Raw genomic sequence first — 18,308 nt, forward strand, 5'->3', positions numbered from 1 at the left:
GGGATGTGAAGAAAGAAAGAAAAGAAAGCCCACGAAGGCATTTTTAAGTGGCCCTACCTTTCCACATTGCATAAAGGCTACCAATCATAGATGGCACCCACCCAATGTGTTTTAATGATGTAACATAAGCTGCAAACATTTTTTTTTTTGGTTGTCTGTGAACATCCTATTGTGTCCTTTTAATTGCTCTTATTTGAGCTCAAATTCATAAAATAGAGTAACTTGGAAACCTAAACATAGGTTTTCACTCATCTAATACCATTTTATATATTTTTTTTAATTAATTTATTTTTTTTAATATCACTCTGGTTGCTTTTTGGAGAATGGATTGAAGGGTAGAAGGAGAGAGACTTAAATGTTATTGACGACTTGAACTATGATTTTAGTCAAGGCAATAAGTGGTTGACAGCATGGACGTTGATGTCAAACTGGCTGATTCGGAATGGAGGCTGAACCATGTATAAGACATGTGACCTTGGGAACGTCTTTTAACTTCTCTGTGCCTGTTTCTTCATGTGATAATAATGATACTTGTACCTACCTTATAGAATTGTGGTAGGGATGAAAGAGTTAGTGTATGTAAAGTATTTAGAGTAGTGTTTGGTACACAGTACAATATAGTAGCTTTAAAATTAATAATAATAAATATTTATATTTATCAGCATCATCACTCTCCCTGACTCAGTTCTCTTTTTTGTATAGAATTGGTGGCAATAATTTGGCCACCAATTCCTTTAGGGAATCTTGCCTCATCTCCCAGAAAAAGGTTGAGTAATTGCTGACAAATAACGAATCAGAGCCAGGAGGCCTGAAATGATTAACACCCCCTGCAAGATCAACAACTTTCTGCTTTCTCACCGATAGAGATTCAGGTTTTAGGTTTCAGGAGTAAAAGTTGAGTACACAAATCTTTTTACGAATGTCAACAAAGATGCCATCTTATCAACAGGACACCCTTGCATGATGTATAACCGAGGCAAAAACAAAAAGACAAGGAAACAAAACAAATACTTAGTTTTAGATTTCCAGGTCAGTAGAAAATATTCTGCTCTATCTCTATCATCCAAAACTCTTAATGACTACACTCCTAATGAGCAAGTTCCCACGTAATTGATATCATCTTTGAAGTAGGTAGAAATTTAAACTCCAAGATAATTGTGTAGTTTATATATAGGTGGGGTATTTTGGGAGGGGGGAGTGTCTTATTTTTTTTTAAAGGGACTACATTTATATATTACTAGAGGCCTGGTGCACAAATTCGTGCATGGGTGGGGTCTGCCAGCCTGGCCCCTGATTGAGATGGAGGGGGTCGATCAGGGGCAGGGCTGGCAGAGGGGAGGGGCTGCAGGCGGTTGGCCAGCCGGCCCTGCCCCCTGGTCGAACTCCCGGTTGAACTCCCAGTCGAGGGGACAATTTGCATATTAGCCTTTTATTAGATAGGATTTTGTCATTTTCAATAGGAATGACTGAGCAGATACCTGGAAGAAGCCTGCTTCCTGACAATTGGGTGCAACTGTGGTACCAGCCCTGGTCTGCCCACCTCCAGACTCCTTTTATTTTTTTACCTGAGAAGTAAACTTCTGTTTTTCACTATTATTATGGGCTTTTGATTGTATCATACAGGAAACCAGTATTAAACAATAAATGAGGATGTGTTCTCTTTACCAACAGAACAGTTTAGAGCAGTGGTTCTCAACCTGCGGGTCGCGACCCCTTTGGGAGTCGAACAACCCTTTCACAGGGGTCGTCTAAGACCATCAGAAAACACATATATAATTACATATTGTTTTTGTGATTAATCACTATGCTTTAATTATGTTCAATTTGTAACAATGAAATTGGGGGTCACCACAACATGAGGAACTGTATTAAAGGGTCATAGCATTAGGAAGGTTGAGAACCACTGGCTTAGAGCCACCTCAGCAGGGGAACTTTTATTTTTGAACTCAGTCTTTTATTCAAATGGCAAAAGTATTGATTGAGAGTTCACTTCAAATGGCAAAAGTATTGATTGAGAGTTCACTTCAAATGGCAAAAGTATTGATTGAGAGTTCACTTCAAATGGCAAAAGTATTGATTGAGAGTTCACTTCATATCCAGCATTGTAAGGAATTAAACATAAACTATGGCCTCTAACCTCAGAAGCACAACATCTATTCAGAAAGGTGACCCTATAACACTGAAAGTAATTGAAAGGAGGCTTTATATAAGTATGGGGGCAATTGTGACTATAATAGCAAGAGCCCTTCAGGTAAATATATGCCAGATACAGGGGGGTGGGGGAGAGAGAGAGAGAGAGAGAGAGAGAGAGAGAGAGAGAGAGAGAATTGGCTCCTGTTTGTTTGTTTTTAGTGGTTAGACACTTATATAACTTATGAAGTGATGAAGTGATCCCCTTGACAAGTCTAGCGATACATCATTCTTCTTTTAAAATGTATTTTTATTGATTTCAGAGAAGAAGGGAGAGGGAGAAATAGAAACATCAATGATGAGAATCACTGATTGGCTGCCTCCTGCACGCCCCGTACTGGGGATCCAGCCCACAACCCGGGCATATGCCCTTGACTGGAATCAAACCTGGGACCCCTCAGTCCACAGGCTCATGCTCTATCCACTGAGCCAAACTGGCTAGGGCAAGCCATACATCATTCTTGACGCAGTTAGAACATACAAGACAGATGCTTTTCAAGCTCCAGTTGCCCTGTTTACTGGGGCAGATCGAACCTGATGATTTTAAAGGTCACTTCCAGCTCAGATATGCTCTGAGTCCCGATAATCTGATGACGCATGCAAGCAGTTAATGTAGCATTTAAATGCAGAATGAAATTCAAATCCTAAATCTAGAGTTAATCATATCTTTTTTACTTTAATGTTATTTATTCATAGCTTCATTGTGGCATAGTAACAGTATTATTATGATTGTTATTTCTCGATTCAAGTACTTCTTGAGTGCCAAATTATGTCCAAAGCACATTCAACAAAAATTTCTTCCAATAGAAAGGGGTAGGGGGAGGAAAAGAAGGCAGATCTGTGTAAAGGCCTCTCTTTTCTTTTTTCCCCTTTCTCCATCAAATAGAGTTGAAGAATATTTGTATTGCTTGCTTTATTTGTTGAAGGGAGACCTGTGCTCTTTTTCTCCAGGTTCAATTTGAGTAGGACAGTTTCTATCTATCTGAAGCTATTTGTGTAACCCTCACTTACTTGGCCCTTGGTTGACTTCTTCTATGGGTCCAAGGTCCTGAGCAGAAAAATGGCTCCCTATCAGGAGGAAAACCTGAAGCTAGTAAAATTGGTGAATAATGCTGGGCCCATGATTCCTTTCTGTCACCAGGTGGCAGCAAATAGTCCTGGAGAAAGCCATCAGGCTGGTGCACAGTGCTCACATTGTATCATGTGGGCAGTTCTGGTGGCTGGAAATTCCACATAATCTGATTAGTATTCAACAGGGCTTTAAAAGCTCCTGCTTGGGAAGGATGTTAGCTGTTGCTTAGGAGATATTTTATCTGAAGGAATCAAAGGTCATTCAGATATATGCAGCAATTAGAGAGGAACTTTTGGCAATAACTTTTTTTTTATAGCAACCCATCTCCTAGTTAAATTTTTTTGAAATTATTAAGCCCCTAGGACCGTTCTAAAATCGCTCCTACAATTTACTATATTTGAAGTGCTATATGTCCATTGAGTGGTTCTGCTAATTCCTTATTTAAGATGCAGAGGGGGTCCTCAGTGCAGCTGACCTGCCCACAAGAGAAAGGCCTGAGCAGGGAGGAGCTTGGGGGGCCCACAGGGGGTAGGTGAGCCTCAGAATCTTATATTTGTAGCTCAAATCATATCATACCTTTTGTGACATCTCATGGTTTGAAATAGGCACAGTTGCCCAGCCAGTGTGGCTCAGTGGTTGAGGGTCTACCTATGAGCCTTCATGTAAGGAAAGCATTTTACAAACATTTATTACCCAAGTAAGATATGGCTTCATCTGGTTTTGTACATTTTGATATAAAACTGTTATTTGATGCCTAAAAGTACAACATGATAAATGTGTCAAATAAATGTTCTCTAAAAATCCCTGAAATTGATAGACTCAGGTCACCCCTACCTTGGTAGCACCAGAATTGGCAGAAGAATCCGCCCCATAAATTTTAAAGACTTCTTCGATTGCGATGCTATTCTGTTAAACAACAACAACAACAATAAAATGTATTATCATATCATGGCTTTTCTTTTGGCACAAAACAAAGCTGTTAATACTCCAGGATGTCCAGCACTGTGCCTGTGTAGCATGGGCATTAAATAAACAACCTCTGAATAAATTTTAAACCAGAATATGCTGAATCCAATTAGTTATGCATTTCATTCTGGGGTCTTTTGTCCCTTAAATAAATGTTTCCACTATACAATATAGAAGTCAAAGTCTTTTTATTATAACTTAAAAAATGAAACATTTAATATCAGTACATCGTAAACATTTATAAGCATTGGTTAAAGACAAAGTAAATATGCATTAATATCAAAATGTGCATAGAAAATATAGCATCTTCATATATACGAAGAGTGTTCTTTTCCTTACCATTAAGATTCCAGCATAAGATGATAAGATCATTGCTTCTCTTTCTCTATGGTTTGGGTATATGGGTCTGCCACGAAAGGGCCTTTTCCTAAGGGGGAACATGAATAAATAAGAATCGAGGGTTTATTCCTGTTGTTTTTGACACCTGCTAAGGTTGTGATAGTAATCCATAAGTAATCTCCAATGGCCATGTGCTATGTGCTATGCACTTGTTCACAAAACTGATATGATGAACCCACCATCTTTGAATTTTGAATCTTCCAACAGTGGTGATGAATTTGCCCTCATCTATCCAAGTTTTCACAGCTATCAAACATGGGCTGACAGGTCACTATGGTGGACAAGTATGGATTTGCCAACCAGGATGCTTTCCCTTCTTGTGGCAATTTGCTTGGAGGAACTGCCTTACTCCACTGTAAGCCTAAGTGCTTGAAGGGGAGGTGAAAATACCCCCGGATTCCAAAGATTGGAAAACACACTGTGGACTAAGCGAGTCACGGTCTTCCATCCCCCACTCCACCCCCAGACAAGTCAGGGTTAACAGAGCTATTGAGACACAATTCTGTGATTTTTAGAAATCCATTTTTCCCTGGACTGAATTTTGCAATAAAGTAGGCTGAAACTAAGCACAGTGTCTAGCCAGAGGAAATAGTCAAGAGGTAGGTCTTGATGACATGGTTTGAGTTTGAATTAAGTCTTGCCTCAGGCAGAGCTACTCATGGATTTTCAAATACAGAAGCAGTAAATCTCCTCTCTCTCTCTCTCTCTCTCTCTCTCTCTCGCTTAAGTCTGTTCAAACTGGATTTTCTGCTTATTATAACTGCACTCTAACTGATACAGCCATCCAGGGCCAGGTGTGTGTTCTAAGGCCATGGAATGGAGAAAAATAACTGGCTTCTGGAATAAGCTGCTCAATTCTGGTCTCATTAGTTCCACGTTCTTATTAATTGAGTGTGTCTGCCTAACACACAGGGAGAAAATGCCAATAATCCTGGAAAGGAAATTATTCTATAATTCAAACAGCTCAACTCAGGTACATATCTGGTCAAATGCTTAAGAAGTTGCGTTTGATGGTCCTTAGGAAAAGATCGCAGCCTTTCCCCACAGAATTGGCCATCTGAACAATCATGGCCTGTGCACAACAAAGCACCGTCTTATTTCTAAGGGAGAACATTCTAGGCAAGAAAGATGTTCATGTGATAGAAACCAATTAGGCCCTAGCTGGTTTGGCTCAGTGGATAGAGCGTCAGCCTGTGGACTAAAGGGTCCTGAGTTCGATTAAGGTCAAGGGCACATGCCCGGGTTATGGGCTCCATCCCATGTGGAGCATTCAAGAGGCAGCCGATCAATGATTCTCTTTCATCACTATTGTTTGTATCTCTCTCTCTCCCTCTCCCTTCCTCTCTGAAATCAATAAAAGTATTTTTTTTTTAAAAAAGGAAACCGATCAGCAGAGATGTAACAAATGTAAACACTATGTGACTTCCCCGCGTTGACAGCTGTGGGGTGTGGGGTTTCTTCAGATTTCTGGTTGCAGAGGGAACTCCGCTGCAGTGTGTTCACATCAGAGTGCTCACGGTGGAAGATGCCAGTTAGAGCTTCCTCTTTCGTTTCTCATAGTCACGCATTAAAAAAAAACACAACTATTTCAACTTACACTTTTTCCCACTCCAGCCAAGTTAAGTCTTCCGAGCGATCCAGCCATTGCAAAGCAACACTGATGGCCAGGTCATAGTGCGCCTGGAAGCAGGAAGCACAGAGAGCAAAGGAACCGGCTTAGACATTGGCCGAAGCCCTCCCTGGGCCCAGTGACAATGGCTCTGCTAAACCTGTTCTATTATTTTGTCCGCAATGGTGAGGATCATTAGCTCTGTCCAGTAACCTGATGCTCAGACAGAAATCCTAGAGATCTTCAGGCATTGCCTTCACCTCCCACTAGAGCAGGGGTTGTTTTTCTTGTTTGTTTTTATTGTCGTTGTTTGTTTGTTTGTTCTTGGCTTCTGTGGATTAAAAACGAAAAGAGAGATTCTTGGGAAGAATATTACACTCGGAATCAGGGAATCTGGACTCACATCTAGGTATGGCCAATAATTGGTAGTGTATCCTCAGGTGAACAATTGATGTTCTGTGGGCCTCAGTTTTAAGTTTTGTTGGTTTTTTTACTTTTTATTTTACTATATTCATCACCATTTATCCCCCCCATACCTTCTTCCACCTCCACCCACTACCCTCCCCTCACAATCACCATACTCTTGTCCCTGTCCATGAGTTCTTTCTCTTTTTTCCCCTTTTTGTCTCAATCCCACCCCCCACCCCCGCCCCTTAAAATTTTGAATTAGAGAAAGGTGCAGTTGGAGGAAGAGGGACCCAGAGAACAGTTCCTAATTCTGTAAGTAGAATGACAGAAATGTGTTCCCGGGGCACAGGGGAACCGATGTGTCCACTGGGGAAGCCTGGGAGGCTTCAGAGAGGAGGCTTTGGTGGAACTGGGGCTTGGAGGGGGCGGGTTTATGAAGGTGGGGAAGGACCTCCAGATGGAGGGGTGAGCATGAGCAAAGGGCTGAGGAAGACCTGATTAAGTGACCTGCTAAGAGACTCATACAGAAAGCTGAGGACCAATTCCAATGAAGGTCAGTTTGACTTCCGCATTTTCAAATGGGTTTTAAGGTTCTATCTCACACCCATGTTTTTTAAAACAATGTGATTATTTCTATTTCTTCCAGGGCTGAACCAGACTGAAAAGTGAATTAGAAGAAGAAGAAGGAGGAGGAGGAGGAGGAGGAGGAGGAGGAGAAGGAGGAGGAGGAGGAGGAAAGAAAGGAAAGAAATGGACCCTGATCCATTGTTGAAACTTAATCCAAAGACTTATTCGTGGACTGGTAACACTGGATCATTTATTAGAAATGCAAATTTCCAGCCCCACCCCCTACTTCCTGAATCACAACGGCCTTGTAATAAGACCTCATTAAAGTTTGAGAAGCAATTATCTAATTGACTTAATTTCTCCATCTAATACGTGCGCTGAGAAGCACTTAAGAAAACCAAGGCCTGACCGCTTACTCAGCCCCAGGGAAGTCAGATAGACAGAAGGGGAGGAGGGAGAGATCCTTTCTTCCCTGCTAGTGCAAGGACAGCAAATGGGAGGATAAAATGCTGAGGGTTTACTAGTTTCTTTTGAATTAGATCTTTATAGTTTCTTAACTTACGGGAAGTGAACTTTTATTACATAACATGAACCTAAGATTCAACACGAATAATAATAGAAAGGATTTTAGGATTATTCAATTCTTTGGTTTTCTCCATTAATGCACATGGTAAAAAACAAAACAAACAAACAACAACAACAACAACAACAAAAAAACACCCAGTATCATACTTGAGAACTACGTGACAGCTAATTTTGTCCAAAAAAAATGTTAACATCATATGTAATATTTGCCCCTGCACCCATTTTGCTTTTTAATCTTTTCTAATGCCAATAGCAGAAGTCACATGACTTTTATTTTCTCATTCTTGTTGCTTTCAGTTTAATGGGTTGAAAAGACCATGTGGAGAATGCCAGGATGAGTTAGAAACAGGCCGTTCTAGAGGACCAGGGTCAGCCTTGTCTATTACATACATTATGTACTTATGTCCCCTTCACTAACATGTAACACAGATGTGACTTCCACCCCCATGCCTTTCTTTACCATATCATCTAGAAAGGTGAGCTGCCTTCTTCCTTTTGGGTCAAATTCCTTTTCCCGAAGTCTGATGCCAATATAATCTCCCCTTAAAAGCAAGAGAGCAGGATTGAACCACTGGGAATGACACGGGAGTTCCATCTGCAGATGGGGGTTTCTGCCCAGCCCCTCCCTCGCGCCAAACACAAGTGCAGTCACTGACTTGTGGGAGCCGGGTCCACAATTCCTTCTTTTTATATGGAGAATTATTTGGCTACTGTATTACCCAAAAAACACCATTTTGATTTCAAAGGCAATTCTGCAATGCAGTAGGCTTAAAATGTCTCACCATAATGAAATTAAACTACATTTATCTACAAAGTAAATGCACATAGTGGGCACAGAATTTATAGGCAAGCAGGGAGTATGTTAAATCCCCACATGCAGAAAAAGTTCACAAAAATGAATGGACTGAGACCCGCTGTTTAAAATAAAGATTCCCTTGCTAACCATGTGAAATTCAGGTAAAATGTCAATGAGGTTGATAAATTTCGGGCCAGATGTATTCTTTTGCTTTTCCTCATTGGAATGCAAATACCCTTAGGAGGAGTTATACATAAAATGTATTAGTGAGTCCAGTTTAGTGTGTCCTCCTCAGATCCCTCCAGAGGACAGAATAAGGGCCCTGGGAGGAGACTAGAGGGGTTGCTGTTCTGGAAAGTCAGGAAGAAAGAGCCCTGGATGCAGGACAAGGGGTCCTGGGGTCCCCCTCCACACATCTCTGGGCTCCCATGAGGCCACGCTTCTGGTTGTCAAGGTCTTTGGCACACACTTTGGGCAAGTAACCTTGCGAAGGATAAGTCTGTTTCTGCCTTCTTGAACTCTTCTGTTTTATTACACTTAGATTGATAAAAATCCTCAATTTTTTTTCTTGGTCATTCCAAGGTACTTTATTTAGAGTGCCCTAAATGTATTCCTTGGCTATAACTTTACGTTTACATCCCTTTTGAAATTCCAGTTCTAGATGGAGGAATGAACATTCCTGATTATGGTTTGTTCTTTATTATAGTTTGGCCTTCAAACACGTACCTGTAAACATGTGTGAATTCACACATAGTTTACTCCAGCGTTTCTTAAGGATTTGTTCCAAGATCATTATCTTAGCAGCTGAGAGGACACATTGGATGGAGACTGTGATGAAGTCTTTGATGAAAAGGGCATTATTATTGTGCCTATAATACATATGAAATAGGACATAGCTGCCCCCCCACCCCCCATCCTTTTAATATCGTCTGTTATTTTCACCAACCTCTTAACAAAATACCAAGTCAAAGAAAAGCTAGCACAGGGGAAAAAAACATTTTTCCATGGGGAGACTTAATATTTTCTTTTGTTTGTTTAAAAATAAAAGTTCCGATGGCAGGAAACAGGAGATGAATTACTGAGTTGATCAGACTGACCATAAGAGGCAGAGGCTGCAATTTCAATGCTGGGCCCTTGAGTACATTTTTCAGAAATCTCCCCTCTATCTGTTCCAGCAGAGCCCTCCCAAAGGCACACCCTGCCCAGCACAGCTGTCAGGGCTGTGGTCCCAGATCCTAGGCTCTGGAACAGGGATGCCTCGGATGAGCATGCTGCTGGCAGAAGCATCCTCCCTAGAGATTCAGCATCCGGCTTTGCACCCCTTGTGAGGCCTCTGGTGCCGGAGACACAGGCCAGATTATCTGGCTTTTTTTCGATCGTGCAGGAATAAAACCTTCCTGAGATGTTTACCCTCCTGCCAATATCAGACCACCCATGACAGGAAACCCACCAAACCCTGAGTATGGTAAATGAAAGTTATTCCCAGTCTTACTTACAGGAGCCTTTTCACCTCCTTCTTTAGGAGCCTTCTTTCCATGATTAAAGGCTGACCCAGCTGCGCAGGTATCTGCAGCTTCCACTGCACCTGATATCTGTTAGGAAGATGCAGTCTCTCTGAGCCTAGAAGCTACCGCAGCAAATCAGAGAGAATTGGAGTTAGGGACGCTATCACTCCAAATACCAGTCATGGAGTCCCAGGCTCTGGAAGGGATCCGAGAATGTGCAGAGCTCAGGCCTCTTATCCAGCAGGTTCCAGGGCAGAAAGCTGTCTGGAGGCCAGTGCACTGTACTGTGAGTTTATCTGGCACTTCTCATTCCTTGCGAGTGTTTTCAGCATTCATCATTTACCGACCCTTGCAAGAAACTAGCAAGTAAAACAGGCCAGGCTTGTGTAATAGCGGATGAGACTATTTGGGGAGAACCACCCGAATGGGGATGATTTGTGTTCTGACTATGTTTGAGCTCTGAGTACATTGGACCTAGCGACTCCCAGTGGATTCGCCCTGGTGCAATGGCTCATGGCGGTGTTTTCTATAGAATCCATGCACAAATTCCTTTTTTTTTTCTTCCATGCACAACTTCTTATGGCCAGACAGTCCTTGAAAGACCATGTGGTTATGGCAAATGTGAGACCATGTCTTCAGTTCCTACCCCAACATTGAACCAGAAATTGGAGTTTAGGTGATGGGGTCAAACGGGTTCTGAAGTCACAAAACAAGTTTACAAAACAAAAATTATCAGTGTAAATTTACAATAGCTAAGATTTGGAAACAGCCTAAGTGCCCGTAAGCAGATGAGTGGATTAGAAAACTGTGGTACATCTACACAATGGAATACTATGCTGCTGTAAAAAGGAAGGAACTCCTACCATTTGCAACAGCATGGATGGACCTGGAGAGCATTATGCTAAGTGAAATAAGCCAGTGAGAGATAGATAAATATCACATGATCTCACTCATTTGTGGAATATATGAACACCATAAACTGATGAATAAAAACCAGATTCAGAGACAGAGAAGCATTGATCAGACCATCAAACCTCAGAGGGAAGGCAGGGGAGGGTGGGGGAAAGGGGGAGAGATCAACCAAAGGACTTGTAACCAATGGTCACAGATACTATCGGGGTGAGGGCATGAGTGGGGGGGGAGCGGGGGGAAGGGAGGCCATGGAGGGATAAGGACCTTAATCAATAAAGAAAAAATATATATTAAAAAAATTATCAGTGTCGAATAGGGTGCCCAGGGAACAGTATAAATGGCATATCAACTATATCTTCAGTTTTCTTTCTTTTTTTTTCAGTTTTATTTCTTAAACAAGATTTAAAGCAAATTGTGATGATCAATTTAATATAGCAACTTGGCTGGGCCATTGTGCTCAGATATTCGGTCAAACATTATTCTGGGTGTTTCTATGAAGGTGCTTTATGGATATCAACATTTAAGTCGGTGGACTTGAGCGACGCAGATTACTCTCCATTATGTGGGTGGACCACATTCAATCAGTTGAAGGCCTTCAAAAACAAAGACTCACCTCTCCCAAACAAGAAGGAGTTTTGCCAGCAGACAGCCTTTGGACTTGAATTTCAACTCCCCCCTCGTCTTCAGCCTGCTAGCCTACCGCATCAGATTTTGGGCTGGCCAGGCTACCACAGTCATGTGAGCCAATCCCTTAAACTAAATCTCTAGTATGTATATTTGCACATCCTGTTGGTTTTGTTTCTCTGGAGAACTCTGACTAATAATAAAAATGTTAATCTTTGTTGATTGGAGGTTTATGGATATTTATTATGTTACATTCTGTACTTTTGAAATTATGCACATGTTTTTCAATCACTACTATAAAAATGGTGGGAAAAAAACCTTTAGAAACCTTTTTATAAAAAATTGTAGCATGCCCTAACTGGTTGATTCAGTGGTTGGAGTGTCAGCCTATGGATTGAAAGGCCTCAGGTTCGGTGCCAATTAAGGGCACATACCTTGGTTGCAGGGTCAAGCCTCAGCCCCAGTTAGGGCATGTTGGGGAGGCAACCAATTGTTGTGTCTCTCTCACATCAATTTTTCTCTCTTTCTGTCTCCCCTCCTTCCTCCCTTCCACTCTGTCTAAAAATCAATGAAAAAAATATCCTCGGTGAGGATTAACAAAACAACAAAATTGTAGTATATAAATGTGGTAGGCAGTGAGACAAACATGAGCAGAGCAAGGACGATGGGCCAGGTACAGAAAGCCACCAGGGCAGGAAGCCATGGGTGCCTAGCAATGGTCAAAACTGGGGAAACAAGGACCTTACCCACAAGGTAACCCTTCCTTCCCTAGAACCGTGGTCGGCAAACCGCGGCTCGCGAGCTATATGCGGCTCTTAGGCCCCTTGAGTGTGGCTCTTCCCCAAAATACCACGCGCGGGCACGCACATACAGTGCGATTGAAACTTCGTGGCCCATGCGCAGAAGTTGGCATTTTGTGGAAGACCTGGTATTTTGTGGAAGAGCCACACTGAAGGGGCCAAAGAGCCACATGTGGCTCGCGAGCCGCAGTTTGCCGAGCCGCAGTTTGCTGACCACTGCCCTAGAATTTCACTGGTCATGCAGTTTAGACCCCCCGACCTTTCAAATCACTGGTCATACGGTTCAGACCTCCCCTGGCCTCTCCTCCCCTGGCATGTTGCTAGTCATGCGGGTTAGACCCCCTTAGAGAGGAAGAAATAATGGGGCCACAGAGCAGCCCTTCATCATTAAGCCTCCAGGACAAGGAGATTCTGACCTGCATCAGCTACATGTGGTCCTGAGTTGTGTTTCCGCTCCAGGCCCAGAAGAGGTGCCTTCTTTTGCCTCTGTAACTTGTTTCCTGAGCCCATTTCTTCTACAGCTCATTTATTCTACCTCTGTTACTTTCTAAAGAAACTTTCTCTTATAGTTTGAGTCTTGGCTCTGAATTTTTCCTTAACCAGTACTCAAGTACTGAGGTAACTGAACCGAGATCGAGATCAAGCTGCCAATACCCTTCTGGTGTGGTTTGGCTGCTCACATCAACATTAAGCTTCATTGGATCCAGCTCTTCGACAATGAGCAGAAAGGAAACAGGATGCCACTGACTTGAAGGAGCTCTTCACCAGACCAATTTAATTCGTTCGGACCATTCTTGCTGCTGCTACACCTGCCTTGGATGAGATTGGAGAAGGTGAAAGAGGGGAAGAAAGGAGCATTCCACTGGAGAGGAATTAATGATAGAGACAGGAATGTCATCTCTGCAGGAGAGTGAATCCAGAGAGGACACTGCAAGCCAGAGAGGTGGCCTCAGGGCCTAGAGAAAGAAAAGTTCTGGACCTGGGCCAGCCAGACGCTGGGATGTAGTGTCTCCTGCACCACCGACTGGTGTGGCCATGGCCAAGCTTCTTGGCTCTTCTACACCCCAGGCTCAGGTGCTGTCCAAAAAAATGATGAGCCTGGTTAACATCACCAAGAGCACCTTTTGGCCTACACTGTACAATTCCACGAAGGCTAGCATTCTTCTAATTCAATAAGTTGTAAAAACATTTGTCCTACCTCAGTTCCTTGAGTGTATGTGTGTGGTATAGGAGGTGGGGATTGGGTGGGTGGGGTGGGATGACTCAGCTTCTATGACTTTTTTAAAAAAATATATTTTTATTGATTTTCACAGAGAGGAAGGGAGAGGGATAGAGTGACCAGAATCGAACCTGGGACTCTTCCGTCCTCAGGCCGAGGCTCTATTCACTGAGCCAAACGAGCTAGGGCTATGCCTTGTTAAAAAGCAAAAGCCTTAGCACTTGGTTTAACCTATTTTGTTTTGTCACTCTGAGCCAGTCCTTTGCATTTCAGACTTACAAGTTATAGACTTGCATCTTAGTTGCTCTGACAGCTTCCCCTTACCAGCGGTTCTCAACCTGTGGGTCGCGACCCCTTTGGGGGTCGAATGACCCTTTCACAGGGGTCGCCTAAGACCATTGGAAAACACATATATAATTACAGATTGTTTTTGTGATTAATCACTATGCTTTAATTATGTTCAATTTGTAACAATGAAATTGGGGATCACCACAACATGAGGAGCTGTATTAAAGGGTCGCGACATTAGGAAGGTTGAGAACCACTGCCTTAGACCTACCTTCCCCCCCACTACCATTCAATGTGGCATACAGGCAAAGGTATAAATCTTTAAAATGTGAGCATCTCCCCCTACGGAGACTGGGAGGCTACCAGCTAGCTGTGTCACCTTGGGTACCGGGGCTCTCCATGTCTGCGCTTCCTCCTCCGTAAGAGACGCGGTGAATGGTGCGAGAGGGCCCTTTAGCTGCAGAGTCCAGTGCCTGGTGTGCATGGAGCAGCTCCACCTGGCTGAAAGAGGGCCATTTGTAGAGACTCTATTCAGTTCAGATTTGAATTCACCCTTCTTCTCTGTCCATAGAGCTTGAACAAAAATAACACTGTGGCTGGAAACACACACAGAAGAGCTACTGGAAAGATGTCAGCGGTCTCATGCATTAGCTGCTTCATTAACCCCCCTGAAGGCGCAGCCCCCATATTCTGTAGGAATATCAGGCCCCGAAGAACATCTGCACACTCCCTTCAGGCCCCCCTCTGCACCTCCACAGCGATGGTGCGGGTCTCTCCAAGTGTGTTCTACGAAATGCAGGGCTCTTAACAAAGTCCCCTTTCAGAGTCTCCCACCAAAGGAGACCGATTCCTGGGCTTTTGTTCTCTCCCTGCTTCTGGGGGCATCTGCTCAGGCTGGTGCTCACACATGCAGGAAAGCAGATGTGCTTTTGTGGTTGCTAGGAAACGGCGACTGAATGAAAATAATTTGTTTTTTAAATACACCCCCAATGCCCCAACCGGGAGGGGGAAAACGTCATCTATTTGGGACAAGATTGTGATTCTGACCTGAGTTCACTTTTTTTTTTTAAACCTGAGTAGGATTCAGTTTCCCATCTAAATGATTAATCAGAAAGCAGAGAGGATATGAGAAATCCACCTCCCTTGGGGTTTTGTAGCACTTGGCTGCAGACCCAGGGGTCAGCTGGCCAAGCACGGACTTCTGGGGAAGAAAGTGAACCTCTGACCCCTTACACACTTAGGGTGGTTCTACTTGATGTCTGTGGGCACAGTGGAAATCCTGAAGAGCCGTCACCTTGGTGCAAGCAACCCCCGCTCAGGCACTGGCCTCCTTATCATACTAGTAAACGCTTCCTCTTTTGCTTAAAGCTTGCTGGTGCTTTCCAGTTGCTCTTAGAAAAACAGCTAGACTCCTAACCATAGCCTGTAAGTGAGCCTCCTCCATGCCCCTGGTCAGCGGCAGTTTGTTATTCTGGCCCATCTAGGCCTGGGTGTCTGTTATCAATACACTTTGGCTTCATTTTCACTCCTCTCCATCTACCAGGTCTCTTGGGGACCTGATGTCTCAACTGTTCTCTGAGTGACAGCAAAACTCTAGATTTGAATTTGTATGGATGAGTTGTTCCCCCCACATTGAATTTATTTTGCACCCAAGAGGTTCCATCAGATTTTGTTGAGCCTGAAGTTTATACAAATTGAATATCATAAAATTTAAGAAAAAGGATGCAACATTGTGAATGCAGGATTAAATGTTTACTTAGAACCATTAATCACCACAAGTTATTGGAGTGATGTATCCATAAGCCATGGAAACTGCTCATGTCCAGGATCACTGCTGGCCTGCTCTCTCTTTTCACCCTCTAGTCCCTTGGCTAAGTCCTGTTTGCCAAGGACTTAATCAAATAATATCTGCATAGTTGGATGGATCTAAAGGGCATTTTGTGTAGTGAAAAAAAGCCAATCTCAAAAGGTTACATACTATGTATGATTCTGTTTACATAACATTCTAGAAATAATAAAATATAGAGATGGAGAACAGGTCAGTGGTTGTCAGGGGACAGGTATGGGGGTAGAGAAGGTGGGTGTTGCTATAAAAGGATAGCACAGGGGAGTCCCTTTATGGGACAGTTTTGTATGATGATTGTGGTGGTGATTACATGTGTCTTAACGTGGAATCAAATTGCATAGAATACACACACACACACACACACACACACACACACACAAATGAGTGCGTGTAAAACCCTGTTAAACAAAGTTCATAGCCTAGTTAATAGTATTGTGCAAATGTCAATTTCTGGTTATGATATTGGTCCACAGTTATAGTGATCTCACCACTGGGAGAAGCTGAGTGAAGGGTTCTATTACTATATTAGCAACTTCCTGTTAGTCTATAATGAACTCAAAGTAAAATTTGTTTTGTTTTGTTTTTTAAAAGGTGATACAGCTTTGACCAGTTCCTGGGATGCTTGCTTTTGGAGTCCAGCTGTGATGCCATGAAATCCAGGCCACATGGAGGGGTCACGTGTGCGGCTCTGGGTGACAGTGCCACGGGGGGCCCCAGCCAGCGGTGATGAGGGAGGAAACATTCAAGATGACTCCAGCCATAGCCATGATCTGACTGTGAGAATCACTATGTGAGAGCTGCCTAGGTGAACCCACTGTCGAGAACCATAAAGTAATTATTGCTGTCTGAAGCCCTTAAGCCATTAAGCAACAACAGATGACCAGAGCCCCATCAGCGTGACCTGGGTACGTCTGTGCCCCACTTCGTGTATGACATGAAAGAAATAATGGAACTGGCACCCCATGGTGCAAGCATGAAGTAAGCAATCAAGTAAAAAGTCTAAGTCAGTGTTTATCTGAGGCTAATAAGCGTTAGCTGCAGTTATTATTATTATTGTGCATCTAAACTATTAAAGGACAAGATATGGAATAGCCCATTTAGCTCTGGGTAATTCCAAAATGTCACTAAGTGACTCATCTCTTCTTATCCCCAGAGACTGAGAGTGAGCACTAGAACTTGGCAATGCAGTGACTTCTATATTGAGCACATCCTTGGGTGACCCCTGTCCTCTGGTTTGCCCGTGGGGTAAATGTACATTCTAAATATAAATGATGGTTCTACTAAGTTATCCCCTCCCTCTCAACCCCAGCGGGAGTAACTTTTTTCTCCTGTGTGGGTAAAAGCCTTCAGAGCTAAAGGTATTTGTGGGTACTAATTTGCTCCTTGCAGTCCAAGAACTTTCTTTTATGGAAAACATCTGTTGTTCAAACAACACTTGAGCTATTTTGGAAGTCTATTGTGTAATACGTAGCTTTAGAAAAGACATTATTTCTTTTTTTCTTTTCTTCTAGTTTTAGCACAAAGTGCACTAAATCAAATTAAGGCCCCCTTTTTATTATACCAGTTATTTACATACTTTAAATTATCCTTTATCACCCTACCCTTTTTTAAAATATATTTTTATTGATTTCAGAGAGGAATGGAGAAGGAGAGAGAGATAGAAACATCAATGATGAGAGAGAATCATCGATCAGCTGGCTCCTGCATGCCCCACACTGGGGATCGAGCCCATAACCTAGGCATGTGCCCTGACCAGGAATCAAACCGTGACCTCCTGGTTCATAGATCAATGCTCAACCACTGAGCCATGCCGGCCGGGCTATCACCCTACTCTTAACCTCTGGACCACATAGTTACTGTCAGCATCCCTATGGGTTGGGCCAGCAGACCACCTTTGGAAGGAAGAGTCTGCTGAAGGGAAGCAGAATTGGTCCTGAGGCCACCCCCAGGGAGTCTGAATTTCCCTCAAGGACCAGGGCCTCATCAGAGGCCCAGGGGAGGTGCTGAGTGTGGCTGCCTGGTTGCCTGGCAGGGAGGATGTGCTGCTGCAAAAGAAGCCACCAGGCAGCGCTGGAAAAACACTTAGAACTTCAGACTTTGGAAGATGCCCAATCATTAACCCTTAGGTTCCAGTTCTTGCCCTGATCTATATGTTTCCTTTGGAGGTTGCCTTGGAATCTGGATTCGCAATGGCTAACTCAGCACAGTCCACCTTGTCTGTAATAATCCCTAGACAAAAAGTAACGAGAGAAAATTGATGTGTGGGATGGGGGTGGGGATTCTGAGGGAAAAAGCAGAGGTCCAAACACACACACACACACACACACACACACACACACACACACGATGAAACACTTTCTGCATCATCAATGGGAACTCTGAGTTATCATAAAACGACATTAAACATAACCTGGCTCACTACATCTTCCTGCCGCAGCTGTGACAATATTGTGATGGCATAGTTCCTGATGGTCTTTATCATTAAGGTCTTCACATCCAAAGTGGCTTTGAATACAAATATG

The 18,308-nt window shown here is 43.0% G+C and overlaps 1 protein-coding gene across 4 annotated transcripts in view; it reads right to left on the reverse strand.

The window, feature by feature from the left end:
* LOC102756847 (chromosome unknown open reading frame, human C2orf80) overlaps positions 1–10,327 on the reverse strand; it is a 15,164-nt gene extending 4,837 nt beyond the window's left edge. The window contains exons 1-5 of one of the 4 annotated variants that reach the window (XM_015561126.1): positions 10,089–10,314; positions 8,257–8,338; positions 6,225–6,307; positions 4,568–4,655; positions 4,097–4,168 (exon numbers count right to left, since the gene is read on the reverse strand). In XM_015561126.1, coding sequence (XP_015416612.1) covers positions 4,097–4,168; positions 4,568–4,655; positions 6,225–6,307; positions 8,257–8,338; positions 10,089–10,129 — 366 coding nt within the window. In that variant the 5' untranslated portion in view covers positions 10,130–10,314. Of the gene's footprint in view, positions 1–4,096; positions 4,169–4,567; positions 4,656–6,224; positions 6,308–8,256; positions 8,339–10,088 lie in introns of all 4 variants that reach the window. The other 3 variants (XM_006759434.2, XM_015561127.1, XM_015561128.1) reach the window with 3 other exon arrangements.
* Between the last annotated feature and the right edge of the window lie 7,981 nt (positions 10,328–18,308).

Source organism: Myotis davidii, unplaced genomic scaffold (genome assembly GCF_000327345.1).
Source record: "Myotis davidii unplaced genomic scaffold, ASM32734v1 scaffold394, whole genome shotgun sequence".
NCBI lineage: Eukaryota > Metazoa > Chordata > Mammalia > Chiroptera > Vespertilionidae > Myotis > Myotis davidii.